This window comes from Nuphar pumila, chromosome 7 (genome assembly GCF_984573655.1).
Source record: "Nuphar pumila chromosome 7, dmNupPumi1.hap1.1, whole genome shotgun sequence".
Taxonomy (NCBI): domain Eukaryota; kingdom Viridiplantae; phylum Streptophyta; class Magnoliopsida; order Nymphaeales; family Nymphaeaceae; genus Nuphar; species Nuphar pumila.
Window position 1 is genome coordinate 108,035,549 of NC_143255.1, and position 27,294 is coordinate 108,062,842.

Here is a 27,294-nt window from a genome sequence, read left to right on the forward strand (position 1 = left end):
ATTCATTATATATTTTATAAAACCTAGCCGACTCGGTCTGGACTGCATCGATTCACCGAAAGCAAATCTAACTCAGTTTGTCCAAATTAAGTCTGTCTACCTCAAATATGGATCTAGCTCGATCTATCCCAACTGAGCCGGTCTGCCAAGAAATCAAACTCGATTCAGTTTGCCAAAAGCAAATTAGACCTGACTCGGTCTGTTCAAACTGAGTCGATCTGTCGCATTAAGTTAGATCCTACTCGGTCTGTTTAGACCAAGTCGATTTGCTAAAAATACTCATACCCGACTCAGTCTGTCCAAACTGAGTTGGTCTGTCGGTCTATCAAAGGTATTTTTTTTCTGACTCGAACTGGGCAGACCCAAACTGAGTCACTTTTTCATTCGTTGACTCAGCTCGGTCTGGGTTATGCTCAGACCGAGTGACACAACCAACTCAATCTGTTATTAAGTGCAGACCAAGTCTGCCCGACGTTTGGGTCGACCCTATCTTCTATCTGAACACGCAGTGCAGCTGCCTTCAGCGACCTCACGGATGCCAATGATTGCTGCAGGGCACCCTTCTGATGTCCATCTGAATGCAGCAGCACCTTCACATTTTGTGTTTTTAATTTTTTTTAAATCTCAGACCATCGTCAATAAGTCGGTGGTAAGAGCAGAGGGGACGGACTCCTCTGCGCCTCCTCACCGCGAACGGCAGGCGACAGGGTTTGCCCCCTGCCCCTATTGTTTCCCCCTTTTCTTTTCCTTCACCGGCAACCTGCTGGTTGCCGGTTGTGAGGACAGAGGGAACCTCTCTGCCTTCACCATTGCTCTGAGCGACAGGGACATGATCCTCCCTATCCTTGCGGCTCTATAATTCGATGGCAACCACGCGGTTGCTGGCACCCTTTTTTTTTCAAAGAAATGGGGAAGAGGTGTTTACTTGGCCGACGGTGGCGTTCTTTATTGTCGCTGCACATTCTTCTCTTGTCCGCTTCCCTCTCAATCATTGTTTCCTCTTTGGGTGTCTCCTTTCTCTCTCCCCACTTTGCCGAAATTGATAGGGGAGAGAAGGGACCCATGGCTTTTTATAGCCATGGGTGAGGAGCATTGTGAAGAGCAATGCTCATCACCCCCCCTTAGAGATACATTGCTACTATCCTTCTCCCTACTTTCCATTCGTGAGAGAGGAAGAGGGGGTAACGACCCTCTCCTCCTATAACCGCTCCAGGTGAGTGTAACACACTTGGGCGACATTACAATTTTACCTCCCTTAAAAGACGATTCATCTTGAATCTTACTAAAAAATAAATAGAAAAATTATACGTGAATGTCTACCTCACTCTCCCACATAGCTTCATTCTTGTTGTGATGCTTCCATCTTACAAGAACCATTGGAACAACCTTCTTTCTCAGTTTATACGCTTTGAATTCTAAGATCTCAATTGGTTCTTCATTAATACGTAAGTCTTCTTGGAAATCCAACACTGATTCGACTGTATCCAATATGTGCGAAGGATCTGTCACGTACTTCCTTAACATGGATACATGAAATACATTATGCATCCTAAACAATGATAGGGGTAATGCCAACCAATAGGTTGTAGACCCTATATTTTTCAAAAGTTTGAAGGGTCCAATATATCTTGGACTTATTTTTTCTTTCTTTTCGAACCTTAGTACCCCTTTAAAATGTGATATCTTCAAGGAAATGTGGTCACATTGCTCAAACTCTAACTCACATCGCCTCTTATCTACATAACTTTTTTGATAACTTTGAGCTGTTAGGAGTATTTAACATATGGATTTGATCTACTCTTCCATTTATCGAACCAATTCAGGCCCTAAGGTTTTTCTTTCACCTACTTAGTCTCAACACAGAGGTGTTCTACAATATCTTCCATATAAAGCTTCGTAGGGAGTCATAACAATGCTAGGCTGAAAATTGTTGTTATAAGCAAATTCTATTAATGACAGAATCTTGTGCCAAGAGTCATGATGCTCTAGTGCACAAGCTCACAATATATACTCAGCCTTTGCATGATCCTTTTTTATTGTCTATCTATCGAAGGATGAAAGGTTGTACTCATCTTCAATTGAATCCCCATTGCTTCTTTAAAGCTTTGCCAAAATTTGGAGGTGAATTTCAAATCTTTGTCGAATACAATGGCGTCTGTATCTCACTATCTCCCTAATAAAAGGACGAGTCAACTACTCGAAGGAACACATTGTTTTGCACGCAAGAAAATACACAGACTTTTTCAATCTATCGATAATCGCCCAAATTGCATTCAATCCGTCCTTTGTCTTAGAAAATCCTATAACAAAATTCATTATTATATTCATCCACTTCTATACTATAATTGGTAGTGGTTGTAAGAATCCAACCGGTCTCTGATGCTCGATCTTTACTTGCTGATATACAAGGCATCTACTGACAAAATCAGCAATATCGCTCTTCATTCCATTCCACTAGAAGTTGTCTTTCAAGTCCTTGTACATTTTTATACTATCATGGTGAATGAAGTACCTGGAATGATGTGCTTCATCAACAAGTTGTTTCTTCAGTTTCTTGTCCTTAGGAATACATACTCGATCTCGAAATATCAGAATACCTTGGTCATCCATTGTGAAATCTAGAACCTCTTCTTTAGATATTGTTGATATGATTCCTAATTCTTGATCAAAGGGTTGCTTCTCATTGATTTTATCCAAAATTTCAGACCCTAAGGTCGTCTGGACAAACATCATTCGACCTGGTAGGCATTACACTTTTGCTTTTTGCTCCACAATGCTGACAAGCAGGTTTGATACAAATAGTCTCGTGGCTGACTTTGCTTTTCAACTAAGTACATCAACCACTATATTATTTTTTTATATGATACTTTAATTCAAAATTATAATATTTGAGTAGCTCAAGCTATCACCTCTTCCATTTATTCAATTTGTTTTAGGAGAACAAATATTTTAAACTTTAATGGTCAATATGAACCTCAAATTGTTCTTCATATAAGTAGTGTCTTCATATTTTGAGTACATACACTACCATTGCTAACTCTAGATCTTGAGTTGAGTAATTTATTTTGTGCACCTTTAATTGTTGAGATGCGTATGTGATAACCCAACTATGCTGCATCAAGATACAATTCAATCCCTTATGTGATGTATCACTATAAACAATAAAACTGTGAGTAAAAGAAAGTAGAACTAACAATGTTTGCAGTGGTTAATCGCTTCTTAATTTCTTAAAAACTTTGCTCACACTTCTCGTTCCACTCAAACTTCGCATCCTTTTTTGTTAGATTGGTCATTAGAGTTGCTAATATTGAAAATCCTTCAACAAAGCGCCTCAACTAATATCAAGAAACTTCAAATTTTTGTGGCATTCTTGGGTGTAGACCAATTGATCACTACTTTCACTTTTGTTGTGTCCACCATCACTTCGTTTTTACTGATGGTATGTCCCAAAAATGAGACTTGATCTAGCCAGAACGCACACTTAGAGAACTTAGCATATAGCTTATGTTCTCTAAGTATTTGTAAAACTATTCTCAAGTATTTTGCATGATGTTTTTTATTGGCTAAATAGATGAGAATATCATCGATGAATATCACTATGAACTTGTCCAAAAATGACTTGAACATCTGATTCATTAAATCTATGAATGCAACTGGGGCATTTGTTAGACCGAAAGGGCATGACCAGAAATTCATAATGCCCAGATCTTGAGTAAAAAGTTATCTTAGCCATGTTCTCCTCCTAAATTTAAAACCAGTGATACCCTGAGCATAGATCCAACTTAGGAAAATGGGCTGCCCCCTTAGAGTTGATCAAATAAATTATCTATTCTTGGCAGTGGATGCTTGTTCTTTACTATCACTGTATTCAATTTCTTGTAGTCGATGCACATGTGCAGTGACCCATCTTTTTTTTCATAAACAAGATCGGTGTGCCCCAAGGTAACATCGTTGGTCGGATAAATCCAACATCCAATAACTCCTACAACTGATCTTTGAGTTTTTTAAGCTCTGCACGCCCCATCTTATAAGGTTCAATAGCGATGGGTGTCATGTCAAGAGCTAGATCGATCTGAAACTCGACTTCCCTATATGGTGGAAGTTCTTCTGGAAACGCATTTATAATTTCTTGCACAATTACTACAAGAAAATAGGTGATTAGCAACGGAATTTAGCGATGAAATAATTCTGTCGCTAATTAGCGACAGAATAATTCCGTCGCTAATTAGCGACGGATTAATGAGAGAAATATATCCGTCGCTATAATTAATAAAATTTACGAAAATAGCGACAGAATGTATCCCCCCGCCAAATCCGTCGCTCATTAGCGACGGATTTGCGACTGACAAATTTCCGTCGCTATATTGCAGCGGAATGGGTGACGGAATTTATTTCGTCGCTATGTTCGTAAATTTCGTGTACGACGGAGTAGCGACAGAATTAATCCATCGCTAATCTGTCGCTAATTATCGATATACCTAATCCCAAACCTCTTTTCCTTTTCTTCTTTCCTTGCTTCTGCTCCCGCCGTTCGCCCGCTCCCGCCGCTCGTCGTTCGGTTGCTCCCGGCGTTTGTCGTTCGCCCGCTGTCGCGGCTTCCGCCGTTCGCCCGAAGAAAGGTACGCCCGCTTCTGACGTTAGCCCGAAGAAAGGCAGAGGGTTAACCCCCTGCCTGTACAGGCAGAGAGTTAAGGGTTAACCCCCATGCCTTTCCGGCACGGCGGCTAACCCCTTGCCGGAACAGGCAGGGGTTAACCCCCTGCCTTTTCAGCACAGGGTGGGTTAACCCCCTGCCTGGAAAGGCAGGGGATTAACCCCTTGCCGGAAAGGCACGGTGTTAACCCCCTGTCGGAACATGCATGGGTCGACCCCTGTTCCGGCAAGGGGTTGGAAAGGCAGGGTGTTAACCCGTTGCCGGAAAGGCAGGGGGTTAACTCCCTGCCGGAACAGGCAGCGGATCAACCCCGACCCCCTGCCAAAAAGGCAGGGGGTTAACCCCCTATGTTCCGGCGGGGGGTCGACTCCCCTACCGAAACGCAGGGCTCAACCCCCTGCGGTTTTTGTCAGGGGGTCGACCCCCTGTGTTCCTGTAGGGGGTCGATCCCATGCGGTTTCGGTAGGTCATTGGGTACTGGCCTTCTCAAGGCCTATGCAAAATGTTTTATTTTGCCTCGGTTTTTTTTTTTTGTGACTTCATTTTAAAACATTGTTTTTTGCATATTTCTCGACGAAATCTGCTTGTGCTCAGCCACCCGTGGTAAGTGAAAAAAACAATGCAAATCGGGTAAATACCCGTGGTGAGTAAGTGATGCAAGCGTATCACATGTTATTTAATTTATTAGATGTAACACTTTATTTTTCACACATTCACTTAGTTGTTGATATTTAAGGTTGCTTTGTTGGAGTTCTGAGATCATGCTGAGCATGCTTTTAATGTATGAATATGAAAGTGTTCTTATTTTTGGAGTACGGAGTCCATGCTAGGCATGGTAGTAGTTAGTGGAATATTGAAGTGTGTTTGTTGCATGTACATGTTTATCATTTGTTTAATATGAATGATTGCGATGTATTGCAACGTTTGATGTAATTGTATTTATGCTTGCATGTAGTTACTTTCAATTTAATGTGTTTTTAATGTGAAATTGTATAATAAAAGCATGTTTCAAATGATTGTATCGTGTCATTAATAGTTTGCACATGAAAATATTAAGTTATTAATGCATGCATCATAATTCTTGTTATTGTATGACATCATATATTGCATGATAAATTTGATATTTTCTTCATCATAGCATTATGATGGTTCTCTTTTAATTCGTTAGGTTATTATTCGTAACATCATAAGAAAATGACTGCAAACCGTGAATGGATGTACCGTAGGATAGTGGACAATGAGTTATCGCATGAATATATGGATGGTGTTGAAAGTTTTATTGAATTTACAACGGCAAGTGTTAGTACAGTGGATCCCACAGGTCGGATTAGGTGTCCCTGCAAGATTTGTAAGAATAATCGATTTGTAGAACCTCATGGCGTTAGACATCACCTATACAGGAAGGGTTTTGTGAGTGATTATCAGAACTGGACGTTTCATGGAGAAGAATTTAGAAACAATTTTGATGCACGGATGAATATGGTGTACAATAATCCATATATGGATTTGATATTTGATGCCGCACGAACAGAACAGGGTTCTGCTATGAGTTCTACTGATGTAAAAACTTTCGTAAATAAAGAATCACCAAACGATGCAGCTAGTAGATTTTATGATTTACTTAGAGATGCTGACGAGCCACTTTGGAACGGTTGCGAGAGTCACACTATCTTGTCTACAGTTCTTCAACTAATGAATTTGAAGTCCGAGTATAATTTGAGTTAATCATGTTTTGACTGTTTGTGCATGATTTTGAAGAATATGTTGCCCAAAGATGAGAAATTGCCACAAAATTTCTATCGTACAAAAGTTATGGTTAATGCTCTAGGTATGGGTTACAAAAAGATTGATGCTTGTCCAAATCACTGCATGTTGTATTTCAAGGAGCAGGAAAACAATATATCATGCCCGTCATGTGGGCATCCTCGGTTCAAGCCAAAGACAAGAGGCAATGATAGCACGAGATTAAAGGAAGTTTCATACAAGTCGCTCTGCTACTTTCCTATCACTCCCAGATTACAGCGATTGTATATGTCTTCAAGGACAAATAAACACATGAGATGGCATGCAAATAAAGTTTGAGACGATGAAAACAAGATCACGCATCCTGTTGACGCTGAAGCTTGAAAGCACTTTGATCGTACTCATCAGAACTTCACAATGGAAGTGCGAAATGTTAGACTCGGTCTATGTACAGATGGATTTAATCCATTTGGGGGTAGATCAACTCCATACTCATATTGGCCAGTATTTGTAACTCCATACAACCTTCCACCAAGCTTGTGCATGAAACGTCCAAATCTTTTCTTGTCTCTGTTGATCCCTGGTCCGACCTTACTTGGCCAAAATCTTGATGTATATTTAAGGCCATTGATTGATGAACTAAAAGTACTGTGGGATGATGGTGTTACCACATATGATGCCCACAAAAAACAAAATTTCAACATGAAGGACGTTGTTCTATGGACAATCAGTGACTTCCCTGCATATGATATGTTATCTGGTTGGAGCACACATGGGAGGTTGGCATGTCCGTACTGCATGGAGGACTCCAAAGCTTTTAGATTGATGCATGAAAGGAAGCCTTGCTGGTTTGAGTGTCATCGTCGATTTCTACCCAGCAACCATCCATTCCGACGACAAAAGAATGTGTTTAAAGCAGACACAACTGAAATGGAAGGTCCATCCACAAGACTGTCTGGAGATTCTAAGAAGATTGCGATACTTTCCAGATGTATTAACAGATGCCCGCAGTCTTACACCCTTCCGTGGATTTGGGAAGGATCACAATTGGACGAAGAAATCTATTTTTTGGGAACTACCGTATAGACCGACTTTATTGATATGACATAATTTGGATGTGATGCATGTGGAGAAAAATGTGTTTGATAATGTGTTCAATACAGTAATGAATGTTAAAGGGAAAACGAAGGATAATTCAAAGGCCCGTATGGATTTAAAAGTAATATGTAAAAGACCAAAATTGGAACTCAAAGAGTATAATGGCAAAGTACTGAAACCAAAGGCAAAGTACGTGCTTGAACCTGATCAAATAAAACATGTATGTCAATGGTTGAGACAATTGCGATTTCTAGATGGATATGTCTCTAACATTGCTCGGGCTGTGAAGATTGGCGATGGACAGTTATATGGGTTAAAGAGCCATGATTATCATATCTTTATGCAACAATTGATACCCCTAGCATTCCATGATATATTAGACAAACCTATATGGGGGGTATTGTCTGAGTTGAGTGGATTTTTCAGAACATTGTGCGCATCAGAGGTCGTAGTATAAAATGTAAAGAATCTCGAAGACTCTGTCATCACCACTGTTTGTCTGCTAGAAAAGATATTTCTGCCATCATTTTTCGATGTTATGGAACATTTGATCATACATTTGCCATATGAACTAAGGGTTGGTGGCCCTGTCCAATATCGATGGATGTACCCATTTAAAAGGTATATATTTTTTTTTATTTGTCTCTTTAATGACAGATATTTAAAATTTGAAATGTATATTTTTGCCAGATGCATGTTCGACCTCAAAAAAAAGGTTCGTAATAAAGCAAGAGTAGAAGGCTCTATTTGTGAGGCGTACACTTTAGAAGAGATTTCAAATTTTACATCTATGTACTTTGAACCTCACATTCCAACACGTTACACATGCCCGCCCCGTAACGATGATGGATAACAAGTAACTGTAGCTGACAAGCTGTCGATATTTCAACCACTTGGGCATGCATTTGGTAGTTGCCGATCAAGGTTCTTGACAAATAGAGAGCAAGACACAACACACATCTATATTCTTTTTAATTGCTCAATGATCGACCCATACATCAAGTAAGTATATGTAGACGCAACACAATTATAAATCCTTTTATGTTCTATACATGGATACATGGCTTGGTAATATAAGTATTTGTGGTTTGCAGATGATTTGATCTGGAGTTGCGAAGAGAAGTTTCACATCTCACTGATGCAGAAGTACAAAAAGAACGTGAAACTAAGTTTGTGGAGTGGCTGAAACAGTTGGTAAAGAAGCTAACATAAATTTTGTACTTTTAAACAACACTAAGTTACTTAATTGGTCGTGATCACAATCATTGTTTATGTTTGTGCGTAGGTCTGCCATGGTGATGTTAAAGATCAAGGAATATGTGATTTAGAAAATGGTCCAACCAAAGTTGTGCAAAGATACAACGAGTACATCGTAAATGGTTATCGATTCCATACAAAAGATTATGGTATAAAAAAATCAATGGTGAATAGTGGCGTGTGTGTCAAGGGTAGCAGCTACGGTGAAAATGAACATGATTACTATGGTGTTATAGAGGAAATAATGGAGTTGACTTACTTAGGCATAAATAACAGGGTAACTTTATTCAAGTGTCATTGGTTTGATCCAACTGCAACAAGACTCGACAAAGCTTCAGGCATTGTGGAGGTGAATCATAAATCCAGGTTTGGAACATATGAACCATTCATATTAGCCTCGCAAGCTCAACAAGTTTATTATACTTCATATCCGAGTATAAAAAAGTCAGATAGAAATAAATGGTGAGCACTTTGCAAGGTGAAGTTCAAACTATACCCTGAGTATGATCAGTTACATGAAGACAAGTTAGCGGAAGACAGAGATTATTATCAATCAGATGATATCTATGACTTCACTTATGGTCACGATGTTGCGCATGATATGCATGTCATATCTCCATTGGTCGATGAAACATTCATAGAAGAATGTGATCCAAATGATATACCAAGTGGATGGGTAAACAATGAAGAAGAAAAAGAAGAAGAAGAAAAAGAAGAAGAAGAAAAAGAAGAAGAAGAAGAAGAAGAATATGAAAGTCAAACAAGTGACGAGGAAGAATTCTCAAGCTAGTGAGCAAAATCTTGTAATACAAACCTCTATTTGAATGCATTGCAATACTTGATATGAATGATTTGAATGATTTGAATGATTTGAATGTATTGTAATACTTGATGAGAATGAATGAGTTCTATTGCAATACTTGATGTGAATGAATGGCTTTATTTAAATGTATTGTAATACTTGATGTAAATGATTTGAATGCATTGCAATGAATGATTTGAATTATTTAAATGTATTATAATACTTGATGCGAATGAATGAGTTGTATTGCAATACTTGATATAAATGATTTGAATTATTTGAATATATTGTAATACTTGATACGAATGATTTTAATTATTTGAATGCATTGTAATACTTGATGCGAATAATTTGAATGCATTACAATGCTTGATGTGAATGATTTGAATGCATTGCAGTACCTGATATGAATTATTTGAATGCATTGCAATACTTGATGTGAATGAATGGCTTTATTCGAATGTATTGTAATACTTGATGTGAATGATTTGAATGTATTGTAATGTATTGTAATACTTGATGCAAATGATTTGAATGCATTGTAATGCATGATGTGAATGATTTGAATGCATTGCAGTACCTGATATGAATGATTTGAATGCATTGCAATTACTTGATGTGAATGACTTGAATGTATTGTCATACTTGATGTGAATGACTTGAATTATTGTAATACTTGATGTGAATGACTTGAATTATTGTAATACTTGATGTGAATGATTTGAATTATTTGAATGTATTGTAATACTTGTTGTGAATTATTTGAATGTATTGCAATACTTGATGCGAATGATTTTAATGTATTGTAATACTTGATGAAAATTATTTGAATGTATTGTATGACATGTTATTTGTTAGAATATGGTTCGTTGAGGTTACAGTGGTCGCTCATCCAGTAGTAGCCAGACCCAACATTCATCTTCACGGGCTCCTGTGATAGGTATATCATTTAACTAATTGGATGCTTGATTAGTTGAAATACGCATTATGAGAATTTCTAATGTATTTTTTTACCGATGATGTTGCGCCTGTACACGACCCACCTACACCAGTTGATCACACAAGTCAGGAGCTAACACAGGAAACAAGGTCTTCTCAGGCTGGCACAAGAAGACTCATTCGAATAGTGTATATCGATAATCGACCGTAAGTATTTTGTTTTCAATTATTGCATATCTTATAAATATTTTATATTGATATTTACTGTGTACCAATTCATGTGTAGCACGAGGTTTGAGCCACAAGAAGTAGTACGCGAGATTAGAAATTCACTTCTTCAACATCTACCAGGACCAGTCGCTCAATGGAAAGAGTATCCAAAAGACGTGATAGATAGATTGTGGTCCTCATTCACGGTATATAGTTGTTTCTGATAGTTAATGTGTTTCCTATTTAAATTTTTTTTAGTCATGTCTACTAACTTTCTGAAAATATTTATAGGCTTCGAATCGCTTCGCAACTGCGGTGGAGGAAAATGATGCAAGGAAGGTGTGACAGAAGGTGGCTGCCAATCGATTTGCAGACATGCTGCACAATATGAAGACTGCAGCAAAAAAAGCATTTGGCGGAATAGATGATCCACTACAGTGGAAGGGCCATGACCCTATTACTATCAGGAGAGATTATTGGGATGGAATGTGCGATAAATGGGCGAGGGATGCATTTCGAAATCGCTCTGCAAAGGCTGCACAAAATCGAACGAAAATGTCCGAAGCCCATCTACACATAGGTGAATTTAAGACATTTGAGAGCCACCTGAAGAAAATGGTAACTCATCAATATATAATATTAATTTTATAAGTATTTTTGCAAACTTGTTAACTAAATCTTTTATCATTTAACTTCACAGGAAGCAGAAAAAGGAGGCATTATACCATATAAGGATGTGTTTGTTGAAACACATAAACGAAAGACAACGGGAGATTTCGTATCAGAGAAGGCGAGAACGACAACGGTATGTATTTATTCTATTAATAATTATTGCAATATGCAAGTTATCATAATGTTATCATTAATTATTAATGCATACTTTAAACATTATTTTGTAGGAGGCATACGAGCAACAGATGGTAGAGCGATATGGCGATGACGCTACTCAACATCCATCATTTGATCCTGCAGCATGGTTGACTGCAGCAGGTGAACTTAAAAAGGGTCGTGTGTTCGGGTTTAGGAGTAATATGAATACTTCACCTGTTATTGCTTCTTCCAGTTACGACTCACTTACTTCTTTCGCCACCACAAACTCCAAGCAGCAGCCTATTCTTTCCGGTGAAGATGTACGCCAGATCGTTAAGGACACAATGCGTGACTGCTTCCATGAAACTGTCGCTGACGTTCTCCGAGCTGAGTTCAACAGTTTTTTGCTGAACAGGGGAACTTCGATTGCAGGTCCCTCTCAGGTATGAAAGTTTCATGCAATATATTGCATGTCGTTAGATTTCATGTAACTTTGATTGCCTTAACATATTCAGTTTTTATTGACTGTCTTAGAACACATATGAGCATGCTATAATCACATATTCAGTTTTTTGACTGTTGTAGGACACATATGAGCATGATTGAATCACATATATAACTTTTTGTTTGTCTTAGAGCACATATGAGCATGGTAGAATCACATATAGAGTTTTTCTGACTGCCTTAGAACACATATGAGCATGCTATAATCACATATTCAGTTTTTTGACTGCCTTAGAACACATATGAGCATGATCGAATCACATATATAACTTTTTGCCTACCTTAGAGCACATATGAGCATAGTAGAATCACATATAGAGTTTTTTGCCTGCCTTAGAGCACATATGAGCATGCTATAATCACATATAAAGTTTTTTGCTTGCCTTAGAGCACATATGCGCATGATAGAATCACATATAAAGTTTTTTTGACTGCCTTAGAACACATATGAGCATGCTATAATCACGTATTCAGTTTTTTAACTGCCTTAGAACACATATGAGCATGCTATAATCACACATTCAGTTTTTTTACTGTCGTAAAACACATATGAGCATGCTAGAATCACATATATAGTTTTTTTACTGTCTTAGAACACATATCATTCATGATAGAATCACATATAAAGTTTTTTGCTTTGCCTGCCTTAGAGCACATATGAGCATGATAGAATCACATATAGAGTTTTTCTGACTGCTTTAGAACACATATGAGCATGCTATAATTACATATTCAATTTTTTGACTGCCTTAGAACACATATGAGCATGATTGAATCACATATATAGCTTTTTGCTTGCCTTAGAGCACATATGAGCATGGTAGAATCACATATAGAGTTTTTCTAGCTGCCTTAGAACACATATGAACATGATATAATCACATATAGAGTTTTTTTACTGCCTTAGAACACATCATTCATGATAGAATCACATATAGAGTTTTTTGCCTGCCTTAGAGCACATATGAGCATGATAGAATCACATATAGAGTTTTTTTACTGCCTTAGAACACATATGAGCACATGATAGAATCACATATACTGTATAATTTATTTCAATATATTTTGTTTATCAATACTGACTGTTCTTTTCTTGTGTAGGCTGCTAGCGATAATCAGCGTAGCGGAGCTGAAGGGACAGATTAAGGCAATGAACAAGAAGACGCATAAAATCTTGGTGATGATTAGATTAATGTGTTGAAGAAGTTCTATTTTTTTTGTTTCGAAATTGTAATTGTTGAATTATAAATAATTAAACTTGTCAATTTTAAAGTGGAACGATTAATTGTTGTAGATTTCTTTTATATGAAATTTTATGTGTACTTTGCTTTTTATTTATAGGAAATATAAATTGTATAGGAAATATAAATTGTAGCGTTCTTGATATTTAATTTTCAAATAATTTTTTTTTTAATTTTTTTTTCAAGTTTGCGATGGATTAGCAATGGATATATCCATCGCTATACATATAATTTAGCGATGGCGTAGCGACGGATTTACATCCGTCGCTAATCCGAGGTCGTCGTTTAGTATCGGCGGATTTGCGACGGAATCCGTTGTTCGTTATTCCGTCGCAATTAGCGACGGAATTTTTCCACCGCCAGTTAGCATCAAAAAATTCGTGATGTCATCTATCCGTCGCTAAGTCGGTTAGTGACGGATTAGCGACATACATATGACGTCGCTAATCCACTGCTTTGTTGTGGGGAATATCTACCTCCATGACTGAAAGGTTATCACCAACTTCTTTCTTCATATAAGCCAAATACCTAAGACAACCCATCTGAGGGTAACAGTTGGCTTGAAGACATGAAATAATTATCAGTTTTGCTAGTTTTTTAACACCCTAAAAGGTGAATATTAGGGCTTCAGAGTATTAAAAACTGATGCTTTTTCTTTGACAATTGATCATCGCATGCTAGTTAGATAACCAATCTATGCTAAAAATAATATCCACTCACTTAAATTCCAATATGAGGATCTCCACTGACAAAAAACGTTCTTCAATTTGTTTGATTTGTATAATGCGTCCTTTGGTAACCTTATCTACATAAATGGTTTTTTCTACTGGTGTGTCTACTGGATATTTTATGTTTAGAGATGTAGGTAGAACAAGTAATAGTGATGCAAAGGTAGGGGTACTGAAGCTATGTGTAGTACCCGAGTAAAAATGAACATGAGCACTAACACCAGAAATCAAAAGTGTACCTTCTACAACTTTTGGATTAGTTAGAGCTTCTTGCAAAGTTGTCGCATAAACTCGGCCTATAGCAACTGGTTTGTCTATGGGTTTTACTCCATCTCCTTGCACTGGCTTGGGGAACATTCTCGCGATGTATCATGTTTGTCCGCAATTATAGCACTTGATATTCTTTTCATCACAATGGCCTTCATGCTTGAAGCCACAAGTCCTACAATTATTATTGCTCGTAAAAGGTGGCCCTTGGTACTAGGGCTTCTTGACTTTTTATTATTCAGGCTTCTTCCCCTGTTGCTTATTGTTGTTTCCCCCACTGCTTCTTTCATGCGCCTTTGAAAATCTGCCATTATTTTTCCTATTTTTGAAGAAACCATGAAACAATGAACTGAATTGTCTCTATTGTAGTTGCTTTGGTTTCTCCTCTGTCTTTGACTTTGTTGTCCGAGCATCCCAAAACTCATAACGAGATGCCATCTCTACCAATCTGGTGAACTTCTGAATTTGCAGCAATCCCCCCATTATCAAAATCTTGAGCTTTTGTGCACGCTCTTAGAGCTTGTATTTATGCTTCTCTATAGATACTAAACCTTAGCGAATCTGGACAATGAATTAAACTTGGCGATGTAGGCCACCACACTCATACTTCCATGTTTCAACTTTCTAAACTCTTCTTTTTTTTTCATTCTCTCAATCCTGAGGAAAAACTCATTGTTGAGATCCATTTAATTTTGGGCAAAATTTTCAGGGCCATTTAAAACTTGAATTGGTTGGATCTTATTATGATGATTAACCTGGACCCATGGCTGTTAAGATCCATATGGACCTCAGTGGAGGAAGACAATCTCCAAAAGCATATGCAACCAAGCATGTCCTGAATTTAAAAAGTTTCTATATTAATTTTGGATCATACCCAAGCACGCTGGACCTTAATCCAGGTTATAATCCATTAATATGTAGCCAAAATTCTAACCCCTTATCTTTGGATGTGTTTTCCTAGGGATGGCAGTGGACTAGGGGGAAATGGGGCCCCGCTCTACCTCGCCCCATTTGGACTCGGCATGGAGGACATGAGACGAAAATGGAGGTTAAAATCAAAACCCGTGCGGGGATGGAGGTTCAAATCAAAAACCCGTGCGGGGATGAAGGCAAAGATAAACTTATGCTTTCCCCCACCCTACCTCATCCCCATCCTGATCCTTAGCTTACCCTGTCCTCAATCCTTCTTTAGGGATGGCAATGGACTAAGGGAAAATGGGGCCCCACCCCACCTCGCACCGTTTGGATAGGGAATAGAGGACATGAAAGGGGGATGAATGTTAAAATCAAAACCTGTGTGGGGATGGAGGAAAGGATTTTGAGACGGAGCAGAGGTGGAGACCTTGTCACCTACCCCTGCCCTGATCCACTGCCATCCCTATGATTTCCCTAAGTCGACCAAATGCAGGACCTAGACGAGTGCCCTAACCCCCACAAAGTTCATTACAAGAAGCATAGGTTTCTATCCCTGAAAGACTTGACCTAGTCTGACCCATTAATCTTAGTGTTACGTGTGACCCACGTATAGACCTCAGTGTTATGAGCAAGCTTATAGCAATACAAGATGGCCATTTCTTGGTGTCACTATGAGGCCTCCGCAATATTGTCAGAACCGTTTCAAATCCTGAATCTATTGCCAAAATGATTTCAGGAATCAATCGATTTTGATTTTGAATTGGCTAACTTTTAATCAGAAGATGACACATGTCAGCAAAAAATATTAAAACAATATAAAATTATTAAAAATATTTTAAATCATTTTTATATTATTAAAAAAAATAAGCCCAACCAACTCATTTTGTATCCATTCTTTACCGATACAATAAGAATAAGTTGATTCACAACAATACTGAAAACAATCAGACTTGGTGGTGTTAGCATGATGAGGGTTCAAGCATGGAAAGTGGAAAAAGGTTTAGGTCCTACCATTGCTTGGTGCTATGGTAAGGTGATGATGTTGGTCAAATCGGTTCTACTCATCCCATTTGTCATCCCTATCATCATATCCTTTCAAGTTGTTTTGATCAAATCAAACTCCATGAATGTAATCTACATCATTCATTTTTGTGAAGATCAACATTTAAATGGTAGCAATCCAACTTGCATGCCAATTTTTTTGGCAATTCAAAAATCAATGGTGAACAAAACATAAATTTTCATCAAAAGAATTTGATTGAAGGGTCGATTCTTATTAAATAGTCCATGTTGAATCTATCTATAAGGTCAGATTTGATCAAAACAACTTGCAACATAAGATTTAAGAGGGGTATGAAGATGGGGAGAGGAGTGAAGCATAACTCAACCTCAACTTCAACAAGAAGACGCAGGTTCATGCCTTAAACATGGCTAACTTTTCGTAAGGGGAGGAGTGGTGTTCGAGACACTTGAGACAAAAAAAAGATAAAAGATAAAAGAGAGTGGAACAATTGGAACAAAAACGCGACTTGTCCAGAACACCTCTGCACTCGGCCACCAGTGTCCACATATGACTATTCTAAGCAGTTGTGTCCGTGCAATCAAACTCCCCCATAGATACGTGAAAAGATATGGAAAGCTTTCTTGCCCACTTGCATCCTAGAACATCTATTTTTTGTTCTTGGAGAGCTAGAAAAATAGTAGCACCAATCCAACAGGAGATAGCAAAAGTCATCCTTCCTAGGGGTGTCAATGGGTGAGGTTTACATGAACCTGACCTGAACCAAACCCTATAGGATCCGAGTATGGTGATAAATAAAAAAAACCTGATTAAGACCTGGGTCTGGACTCAAAGGTCCGATTAATTAATATATGGACCTGAGTATAGTTTGTGAAATTTTATACCAGACCTGGACCAGTCCTGAGTTTCGATTAAGACCCGCAAATTTTCAATGTAAAAATGATAAGAAAATATGGTTTTACAGGGTATGGTCCAGGTTTGGTTCATGTAGTTCTTATCGGATTCAGGTATAGTTTTTCTAATAGTAGACCCTATTAAACCCAAATTAGGACCCGATACCAAACCCAAAAATTTGGTCCATATCTGGTTCCACCTGGGTCTCAACGAACTCCCCACCACCCACAGTTTCTGAAATTTGTTGTTCTTACACTTAATTGTTGGCTTGACTGGCTTTTCTTGCATATGTTGGTCCCCAGTCATGGTATCTATTTCAATGTTATGCTAACTACCAGCACGCCCATCTTCCTTGCTTACGTCTTATAGGCCCCACATCACGTGCATCTCAGATCCCATCTACCCAAGACTACGAAGATATGCCAATCTATTATCTTCTATATACAGGACACCCAAAATTATAAGTATAAGAAAGACTCTCAAGTCACCTCTACATTCCTATAGTCTCCTACAACTCATCTTGCAAAGAATGGTCAAGGCAAAGAGGGTAGTAGAGATTGTCAGGAAGTGGCAGAAGATGGCTGCAAGAGGGAGGAGAAGGATCTCAGATGGTGTTGTTGAAGACAGCCACACTAGTGGCAAAGTGGCCGCAATTGCAAACAAGGGCCATTTTGCTGTGTATGCGGCCGATGGTAAAAGGTTCATGGTTCCCCTTGCTTACCTCCACTGCCCGTCTTCCTGGAATTGCTGAACATGGCAGAGGAAGAGTTTGGTTTTAGCATCGATGGTGCACTTACATTCCCTTGTGATGCCGCGCTCATCGACTATGCCATGTCACTTGTGCGCGGGAATGCGTTTAGGGAGGTCGAGGATGCATTGTTAGTGTCTCTAAGTAGCAGCAGCTGTACCAACTGAGGCACCGCTTGTCTGTCAGGAGCAGTTAGTGCACACCACCTTGTGTTGGGACGTTGCAAGTTCTAATCCCAATGGTATAGTTTTATAACTGATCGGGGTCTGCCTAAACCCAGCTTTCTCTGTCTGAAAAAAAAACATAGCAGCAGCAGCAGGTGCTGGTCCTCCTCCTCAAGGACACCCCTGACAAAAGATAACCCTTAATGGGTTCTAATTAAGTAAAACATGCTCATAGTAACATACAAACTTGTACATAAGAAAGCTTTGAATTGAGCTCTTTTGTATCTTTTTTTCCCTGAAAAAATATCAAAAGTGCTAATTTTCTTTTTTTAAACATGAATCATACTGTCATGGGCTTAGAACCCAAGGCCCCCTTAACGTAGCTTTGGGTAATCAAAAACACTGAAAACAAGCTATACATGGCGGTCCGGATCATATACTATGAAGTGAGCTGAAGGTTTGGCTGTCGCAAGAGGTCAATTAAAAATCTTTCCATGCTTCTTAATTATACACTATTATGAAATATTAGTAGTACTCATATGCTGATAATGGATTCGCTTAATGGGTCACTTAATGAACTCGCTTTCTTGCAAGGTAAAACTCTAGGTTAAGCACATGACTAGGGATGCACATGAGCCAGGTTTGAGCCGAGCCTGGGCTATTCGAACTCAACTCATTTCAAAATGCCCCTATCCAAGCTCAGCTCAAGTTCTGAGACTTGGCTCAAGTTTCGAGACTCAGCTTGCTTCTGAGCTTGAGCCGAGCCCAGCTTGAATGGTTTTCTAAAAAAACGTAAAGAGTTTTGAAAAGGTGAGATTTGATCCCCTACCCGTTATGCAAAAAATGACTTCTTGGTTTAATTTTGCAAGCATACTCTATATATACTTTTATCTGAGCCTTATTAGTAAGCCGATGAAGCATGGCTCGTTTGCTCAGAGCCATGTACAAGCTCAACTCATTTAAGGCATGAACGAGCTCCAAACCAAACTTAAATGGGTAATTGAGCCTGAGCTAGCTCGGCTCGTTATGCATCCCTACTGGTGACCATCCAGCCTTAGGTGCCCCAACCATGATAATTAAAGCAGTGGCCGACCACATGCAGACTTGTGATTTTGTAAAACACATCTATGAACCAAAAGGAAGCAAGATTAAATTTATTAAAAATTAATTCATTGAATTAATGGTAATAAATATGTATAGTATTTTATCTAAGCAAAAGACAGTAGCCTAGCCGCCTAGAAAATTCTAACAATTTTCTTTACCGTTATATATTACTATTGTAGCTACTGTTGCTGCCATTACCACTTTTTCTTTTAATTATATTTTTTTGATAGTCAACAACTAGTTGATGGGATTCAAAACCTTGATTCGTTGGCTTAAATGGAGCAACTTTACCATTCATAACAGTGTCATTCAATCTCTAGAAATTGGCACATGGTTTGATGGGTTTTGATCTGAACTCAGATCCGATTTTATGGTGCGGGTACTGGGTCCTGGAACCAACCTAATGCAAAACCACACCTGCGGCCCATATCATAACGTAAACCAGACTCAGAGAAGACCCCTAAAATACTAATTGTTAATATATTTTACATTAAAAAATACATATTTTAGTTGGAGCTTAGGTTGGACCAAGGTGAGGTATGAAATTTCACAAATCATACCCAGCTCTGAATGCTTGTTTGGATCTCACAGGTTTGACACAGATAAATAATCGGACCCCATTCTTGGTTACTTCTCCTGCTTCCTTCAGTCGAACCCGTAGGTTAGCAATTATCGAAGAATCCAAAGTCAATAGCTCCTTACAATTTTTAACCGCTAACTATTTACTAACATCCTCCTCTTTAGATGCTTCCTAGACGAGAGACATTATTGGAGATACAAACACATCAACCTTTTTTGCATCAAGAATTTTACTTACTAAACCCTTCTTTTTTAGTGAATATAGTTGAGTCTTCTTATTTGATCACAACAATCTTGACTTCGTCTTATTATTGCTGCATTTTTTTATGAATTATATCAAAAACCCATGCTCTTGGCCATAGAGCATGTTCCTTGTCTATAGATGTATCAACCCTCTTCGGTACCTCAAAGCATGAACCATCAACTTATGGGTATTATTTCTGAAAAAACTAGTATTCAAGAGAAAGCAACTTTAATATATTTCACAAGATTTATGACAGAAAGAGCAAATTCAAATAACCTTTTTGTAACATTTACATATCTTACATCTTTCTCTGATTCATCAATAGGTGTTGATGTCCCAATGACAGTTTTTTCACTCATCATCTGTATAATAACAGATGAACAATTTTCTGTACAAAAAAATTAGATAATAGAGGTAAATAGGAGGGCAAAGGAAACTCACATAAATTTTAATTATATAAAAGAAACAAAATATAATATTAAAAATATAAAAATAACTTAAACATTTGTTCCTTGGTCATCTTTATAAAACAAGATATACACCTAAATTTGAGGAATGAAGCATACAAAATTAAGAAAAAAAATGGGCAAAAGAGACTCACATGAAATTTAATTAAACAAAAAAATAGAGTATGTGATTAGATATGCGAAAATAACTTGAGAACTATGTTATGTTTTACAAAATAACTGATTCATGCCACTATTTCAAAAAATAATTAATTTAACTGTTACAAAGAGTGAAATTTGTGCTTACCGGGATATCTTATAGTTGATTATGTGTCGAACGCTAAAAAACTCACATGATGTGTCGCCACATGACACAGATAAGGCAAAAAAAATGACACCTCGTTAAATAAACTTGGCGAGAGAAACGGGTTGGGGATCACAAAACCCTAGCTAAGAAGTCCAATTTTATGCAAAAAATAGTCCTTATATACGAAACAAAGCTTTTATATATATAAAGCATCACATTCAATGCTTGTGCAATGGTTCATAAATGTAACAAGCGAGGATGAAGAGATTCTAAAAATCGTCATGAAAATATTTGTGAATACATGTTGAATATGCAAATTCAAAATGTTCGCAACTGAGCTTAGAAGTTTTGCATATACATAGGATATTTGCAAGTCTTCTCGCAAACATCAGGAGGTCATCCACAAATGTGTGGAAGACATTCACTGCAAGAAATAATAGTTTTACTGGTGCAACCTTTGCACCAATAAAACCCTTTACTGGGGCAACAATTGCGCCAGTAAAAGCTTTGCAAGTAAAGCTTTTTCTAGCATAATTTACATTTTCCAATGAAAAAGACTTTGACTGGTGCAATTTTGGCACCAGCAAACCAGTTTTCATTGATGCGACTTTTGTGTCAGTGAAAAGTTTTTTGAGTAGGTGGCATGGCAGTCGCTGGAGGAGTTGCAGAAGAGGTCGCAACAGAGGGTGACGAGGGCGCCGTTGGATCGGAGGGCATCATGGACAACGTTGAAGATCTCGGGGGTGATGAGGCTATGTGACAGGAAGACGTTTGCTCTAACAAACTCCATCCTGCCTCCTCCTCTTGTATTCGAATGCCCCTGGTTTGGTTTCCCATGACTTTTTTTTTGTTGTTAAAATAAGTTTTATTGGTAAGCCTTTTTTGTGACACAAGTCAATATTTGCGCCAATAGAACACATTTTACACTAGCGCTACCTCCAAGGGTGCGCCAATACAACAGGCAAGGACATTCATATTTTAATTATATTTGTTTTGAATTAGCAGTTGTCTTACATATAAATCTTGCGAATATAGGACTTGTGCGAATGTTTGATTTTTGTGGATCTAGACTTTATGTGATTTTAGTTAAGGAGGTCCAAATGTTATATGGGTGAAGGTAGGGAACGACCGTAAATGAATGACACAAACCAGCCGAACTTGAATCAGATGACAAGCGAAGATAAGGACATTCACAATACATATTTACGAAAATAAAAACACACACTTTCAAACGTACGTCTAGACTTATGCAATTTTAGTTAAAGGAGGTTTGCATATTATGTGCGCAAAAATCGTGACATCCACAAATAGGTGACACAAACTTGCAAAGTTCAAATAAAAATGATCAAAGTTTAGAGACATTCATAATACAAATTTGCAAAGGTCTAACATATATTTGTGAATGTACGTCTTGACTTTAAGCATTTTTTTAGTTAAAAGAGGTTCACATGATGCTTGTGTGAATGATATGACTGCCACGTATGTATAGAGTGAATCTGTTGAGCTAGAACTTTTTCAATTTTAAAAGGTTTGCATAGGGCTTGTGAACTTTAGAAGATGCACATTTGATATGTGAATCTTCTTTTCTAGGATTCAACTTAGCCAGGTTAGCAAATTCTTTTATGTGAATTTCATCAGGTCTAAGAAATGTTCATGCAAATCACTTTTTTATTGAGATGTTGTGACATTCGAACAATGTGTGCATCTATCACGGAAACATCAGGCGGTTCACCTATGCAAAAAATAAAAATGGCCTAAAAGAGTCAAGAATTGAAATTTTGGATGTGGAGAGAGTTTTGGCAAATTGGTGTAAGGCATTTCGAAGATGGTACCATTTTACAAAGAGAGTACTATTGATTTTTTGCACCCGAATGTGATAAATATTCGAGTTTGGTGGATATCTGAATAAGTTTACATATGTAAAACACTGATCAGAATCGGTTTAGCCAATATCCAATTAGTCGTAAATGGTATCGTCCACATTCCCAAGAATGATTTTAGACCTAGCATACTCCAACCCATTTGTCGAGGGTATTGGTTCAGTTGTATATAAAAGTTCATTGTATCGTATTAATGAAATTAATGCAACAATGAAGGAGATTTTGAGGAGACAACTTGAACGACGTTGCCCGCGGCAACAAAGAAATTCAAGACTTGCTTTTCGAATTCGCCGTCAGGTTAGAGAGCAATTTTTTCCTATTTTTCTACCATGAAAGCTTTCCTGTGTGCTTTCATTGCTCTCATGGTTAGAAAAAAAATAAATCGAATTTGGAAATGCTTAGATTCAAACCGTTGACATCCCTACGTGAAAGCTAATCAAGAGTGCACCAAGTGAAATTTTGAGTAAGCTCATATATATATATATATCATTATTGACATTAAACTGTGATTTATACAGTTCAAAGCCGTCTGTTTACATCAAAGAAACTAGCATAAATTACCAAAAGCCAAAGATAATTAGATCCATCATAACATTTGCAGGGAAACGGATCCGATCATTTGAAATAGGATGGGTTTCATCGTACATTCAATCGTAGCCATCCAGCTAGAACTATTTAGCCATTGATTGGATGGCTATGATTGAATGTATGATGGAACCCATCCTATTTCAAATGATGGTTAGAGATGGATGGGCACGCCTGGTTGGCGATCTCAACCGCCTTTTGCCTGTTAGGAAACGGCCCTTTGACCTACCGATAGATAGATCGAAGAAAGAAACACAAAAAAATAAAAGGAGAAAAACAGTCACACGAACCCCCACCTTACGGGTAGGGGGCCACCCCTACAACTCCGGGCCAACTTTGGATCCATAAAAAATTAGGATTAATACTTGGTTCTAAGAAACTGGGACTGACTTTGATTTTACGCATATGCATACAATAAATATGGATGGATGTTTAACTGTCCACAACAAAATGGTTGCATCTTTGATGTGGATGTGCACAGCCGAAAATTGGTCCATATTGCACCAAAATATAATTGAAAAAAAGACTTCTGCATCCAAACTGTTTGATTAAAGCATCATTTGTAACTAAGCCTATTTGTATAGTCCCATCCACTTAAAAATGCATGAGGTAAGATTGAACACATTGATACTGTATGCACATCGGCACCAAAGACTTATCCCAATAAAACTATATCTTGCTTACCTCCCTCTCACCCAAGTGCATATCTATTAGATAGAGAAGTCCAATCAAGACAATTTGAAGTGCTGCTTAATTTAGTTCATTTTACGAAATGAATATCCCTCCAACATGATTGAACCACTCTACTAACCAATCCGTTCAAACTATCAAATACCAAGCAAGTTCTTTACTATATTTCTTAGTCTTAAAGGCTCCATGTTCCTTTACCTTACAAATTAAAGAATTCCATGAAAGTAAGTTTAATGAGAAAGAAACAAATGAACTCAAAATTTGTTCCCTCCAAATACTTTTTTCTCAAATCTTTCCCCTTCTATATATATCCTGAGGCCCTGTCTTAGCTCTTCACATCAACATTAAGCATTCAGAGAGAGAGAGAGAGAGAGAGAGAGAGAGAGAGAGATGGGGGCTGTGGTACTTGTTCATTTTCTTGTGGTATTGTCCATTGTTGTTTCTGTAGCTGGCTCACTAAGCACAGATTACTATGACAAATCATGCCCAAAGGTTGATTCCATTGTCGCAAAAACTGTCAAGAAGGCCATGAATCGTGACCAAACTGTTCCAGCTGCACTCCTCCGGATGCACTTCCACGACTGTTTCATCAGGGTCTCTCTCTCTCTCTCTCTTATATTTGTAATAGACTTGAGCTACGCCCATTTAAAAATTGACCAAACTGTTCCAGCTACACGGACTTTTCAAATCTACCGCAATGCCAATGGAGTCAAGTTACTCCTATCACATTTAGAGGTTTTAAACTCGATCAGCCTGAGTGCCTACAGAGATTCATGGTTGTTTCATAAAGTGAAGTCTGATAACATGGAAAAATAGGTCTAACCATCCACAAAATTTCACTTGACTAGCCCTTGGACCAGTGTACCAAGTTTTGAGCCTTGAGTTCTTAATGTGTTTGTTTAGATTATCTGATTGACTTGAGTTCTCTTTCAGGGCTGTGATGGATCTGTGTTGCTGAATTCTACTAAGACCAACACTGCTGAGAAAGACGGGCCACCCAACATCTCTTTGCATGCGTTCTATGTTATTGATGCTGCTAAGAAGAAGCTGGAAGCCGAGTGTCCGGGTGTTGTTTCTTGTGCTGATATTCTTGCACTTGCTGCTCGGGATGCAGTGCTACTTGTAAGTAGTGACACCAATTTCATCAGACCAAATTGGAACTTAATTTGTTCATAATATTCGACGAAAAGATCTGGTTTCGACTTTGTTGTACATAGGTCATTGTTGGAAATTGATTGTTCTACTAGTTGCCATTCATGAGCTGCATTGTATTGTAGGAGTGGAATATGTCGGTGTCATTAATTTACCATAGATTTTAATGAAGTTATAATATTTGGTTTTTGTTATTTCAGTGGGAAACAACAGTTGATAATGTTTGTTTCATCTTTTGCTTCTCTTTTAGTCTGGAGGACCAACTTGGGAGGTGCCCAAAGGAAGGAAAGATGGAAGAATTTCCAAAGCCGCTGAAACTAAATTATTACCGGTTCCTACATTCAACCTCTCTCAACTGAACCAGAGCTTCTCTCTCAGGGGCCTTTCAATTGATGATTTAGTGGCACTCTCAGGTGACAATAATTTAGTAAAGATAATTAATATAAGTCACGCTTATTAACCTCCCTGATTATGAACATGGTACCAAAGTTTGAGTTTGAACAGCCTTGACAAATGTGGCTAACCAAGTTCACTAGAGCCTCATAGATTCAAGAGACCAAGTTAGTTAGTTGGGACTTGGGACACTAATTTGAAATGAAGCCTCCTCAGAGGCTGAACATCATCCATACATACGTAGTCAGATCGAACTCACCTTAAGACGAATGCACATCTATGCCTTTACAAATCTCAGCCCGATCTGGGGTTCGGCTTGTTTAAGCATGGCACGGGCTCGGCTGAAATGGTAAAATGAGCCGAGCCCAGGCACCAAGTTTTTCATTTACCAAGAGGTGGTGATTTCGAATCTTGCCCCCTCAAAGTTAAAGGCTGTTCAAGCTTGGCTTGGGCTCGAGCCCTCTATATTTTGCATCAAGCCAAGTCTTCAAGTCCAGGCTCTGCTCGAGCCTGGCTCATGCGCCACGTACATATATATGAGCATCTTGATAATTGAATGTTATTTGATAAGCATCTTGGTGATCTCCATGGGGCTGATTCCACTAAGAGGTGCATCTGTTTCTGAATCTAGTCATAGATCTTTCTTTCTTTCTTTTGTTTTTTTTACCAACCACCAAAAGTTGTGTCGGGTTCCACTCATCCCGTATGTCATCCCCCATCTTCATACCCTCTTAAATCTTATGATGCAAGTTGTTTTGATGAGACCTGACCTCATAGATGGATTCAGCATGGTCGATTTAATAAGGATAGACCCTTGGATCACATTTCTTTGTTGAAAATATGATTTTTTTAAATCACAAAATGTTGCATCGTTGAATTTTGAATCACCAAAAAATCCTGAGCACAAGTTGACTTCAGCAATTTAAATGACGATCTTAAATAAATGAAGGATGTAGATCACATCTATGGAGTCCGGTTCGATCAAAAAAATTTGCATCGATGAGATCCCAAGAAGGGGTATGAAGATAGGGATGACATAAGGGATAGGGGGAACAAATTTGCCAAATGTTACCAGAATAAACAATAAAAAAAAAGAAGTTACCATGATAAAGCACACCCTTGTGGGTAAATGCAGGTGGGCATACACTTGGGTTCTCCCATTGTTCATCATTCCAAAAGAGGATCCATAAGTTCAACTCGGTCCATGATGTGGATCCCACCATGGCATCGACCCTTGCTGTGAGCCTGAAGAAGACATGCCCCAAGCATAACAAGGTGAGGAGTGCAGGGTCAACCATGGACTCAACTGCTTCAGTGTTCGACAACATGTACTACAAGCAACTGCTGGAGGGGAAGGGCCTCTTCTCTTCTGACCAAGCCCTGCTCTCCAACGGCAAAACCAAAGGCCTTGTGGGCAAGTTTGCCAATTCACAAGGGGACTTTGAGAAGGCTTTTGTGAAATCCATGCTCAAGATGAGCAGCCTGGCTGGGGATGGCGAGGTGAGGTTGGACTGCAGGTTTGTGAGGTAGAACCATTATTCGATTTTATTTGATTAATTGTTACTTGTGATTGTTGGATGAGTGGTGTCAAAGTTTAATAGTGTGAGGTCGATCGGTTCTTGAATCATCCACAATGTTGTGCGAGTGAATGAGGGTAGAAGATTTTGCTGTCTGGATTTGTGGTAGAGGGTGTAATCCAAAGTGAACTTATTTGTGCTTTTGACAAACAAAACAAGGATAAATAAAGCTTGCATGAATTTTCCAAGTTATAAATTGTCAAGTGTGCCTATATATATATATATATATATATATATATATATATATATATATATATATATATATATATATATATATATATATATATATATAGGAAAAGTGGTAGCTGACTGAGCACTTTTGAGCCTGACTGTCAGGCTCCT

The 27,294-nt window shown here is 38.2% G+C and overlaps 1 protein-coding gene across 1 annotated transcript; it reads left to right on the forward strand.

Moving 5' to 3' along the window:
- The first annotated feature begins 24,220 nt into the window (after positions 1–24,220).
- On the forward strand, positions 24,221–27,059 carry LOC149832839 (peroxidase 64-like). The gene is made up of 4 exons (XM_090012612.1): positions 24,221–24,424; positions 24,764–24,952; positions 25,233–25,395; positions 26,511–27,059. Exons 1-4 carry the CDS (start codon positions 24,221–24,223, stop codon positions 26,903–26,905), a joined length of 951 nt encoding a protein of 316 aa, XP_089868738.1. The 3' UTR covers positions 26,906–27,059.
- The last annotated feature ends 235 nt before the right edge of the window (positions 27,060–27,294 follow it).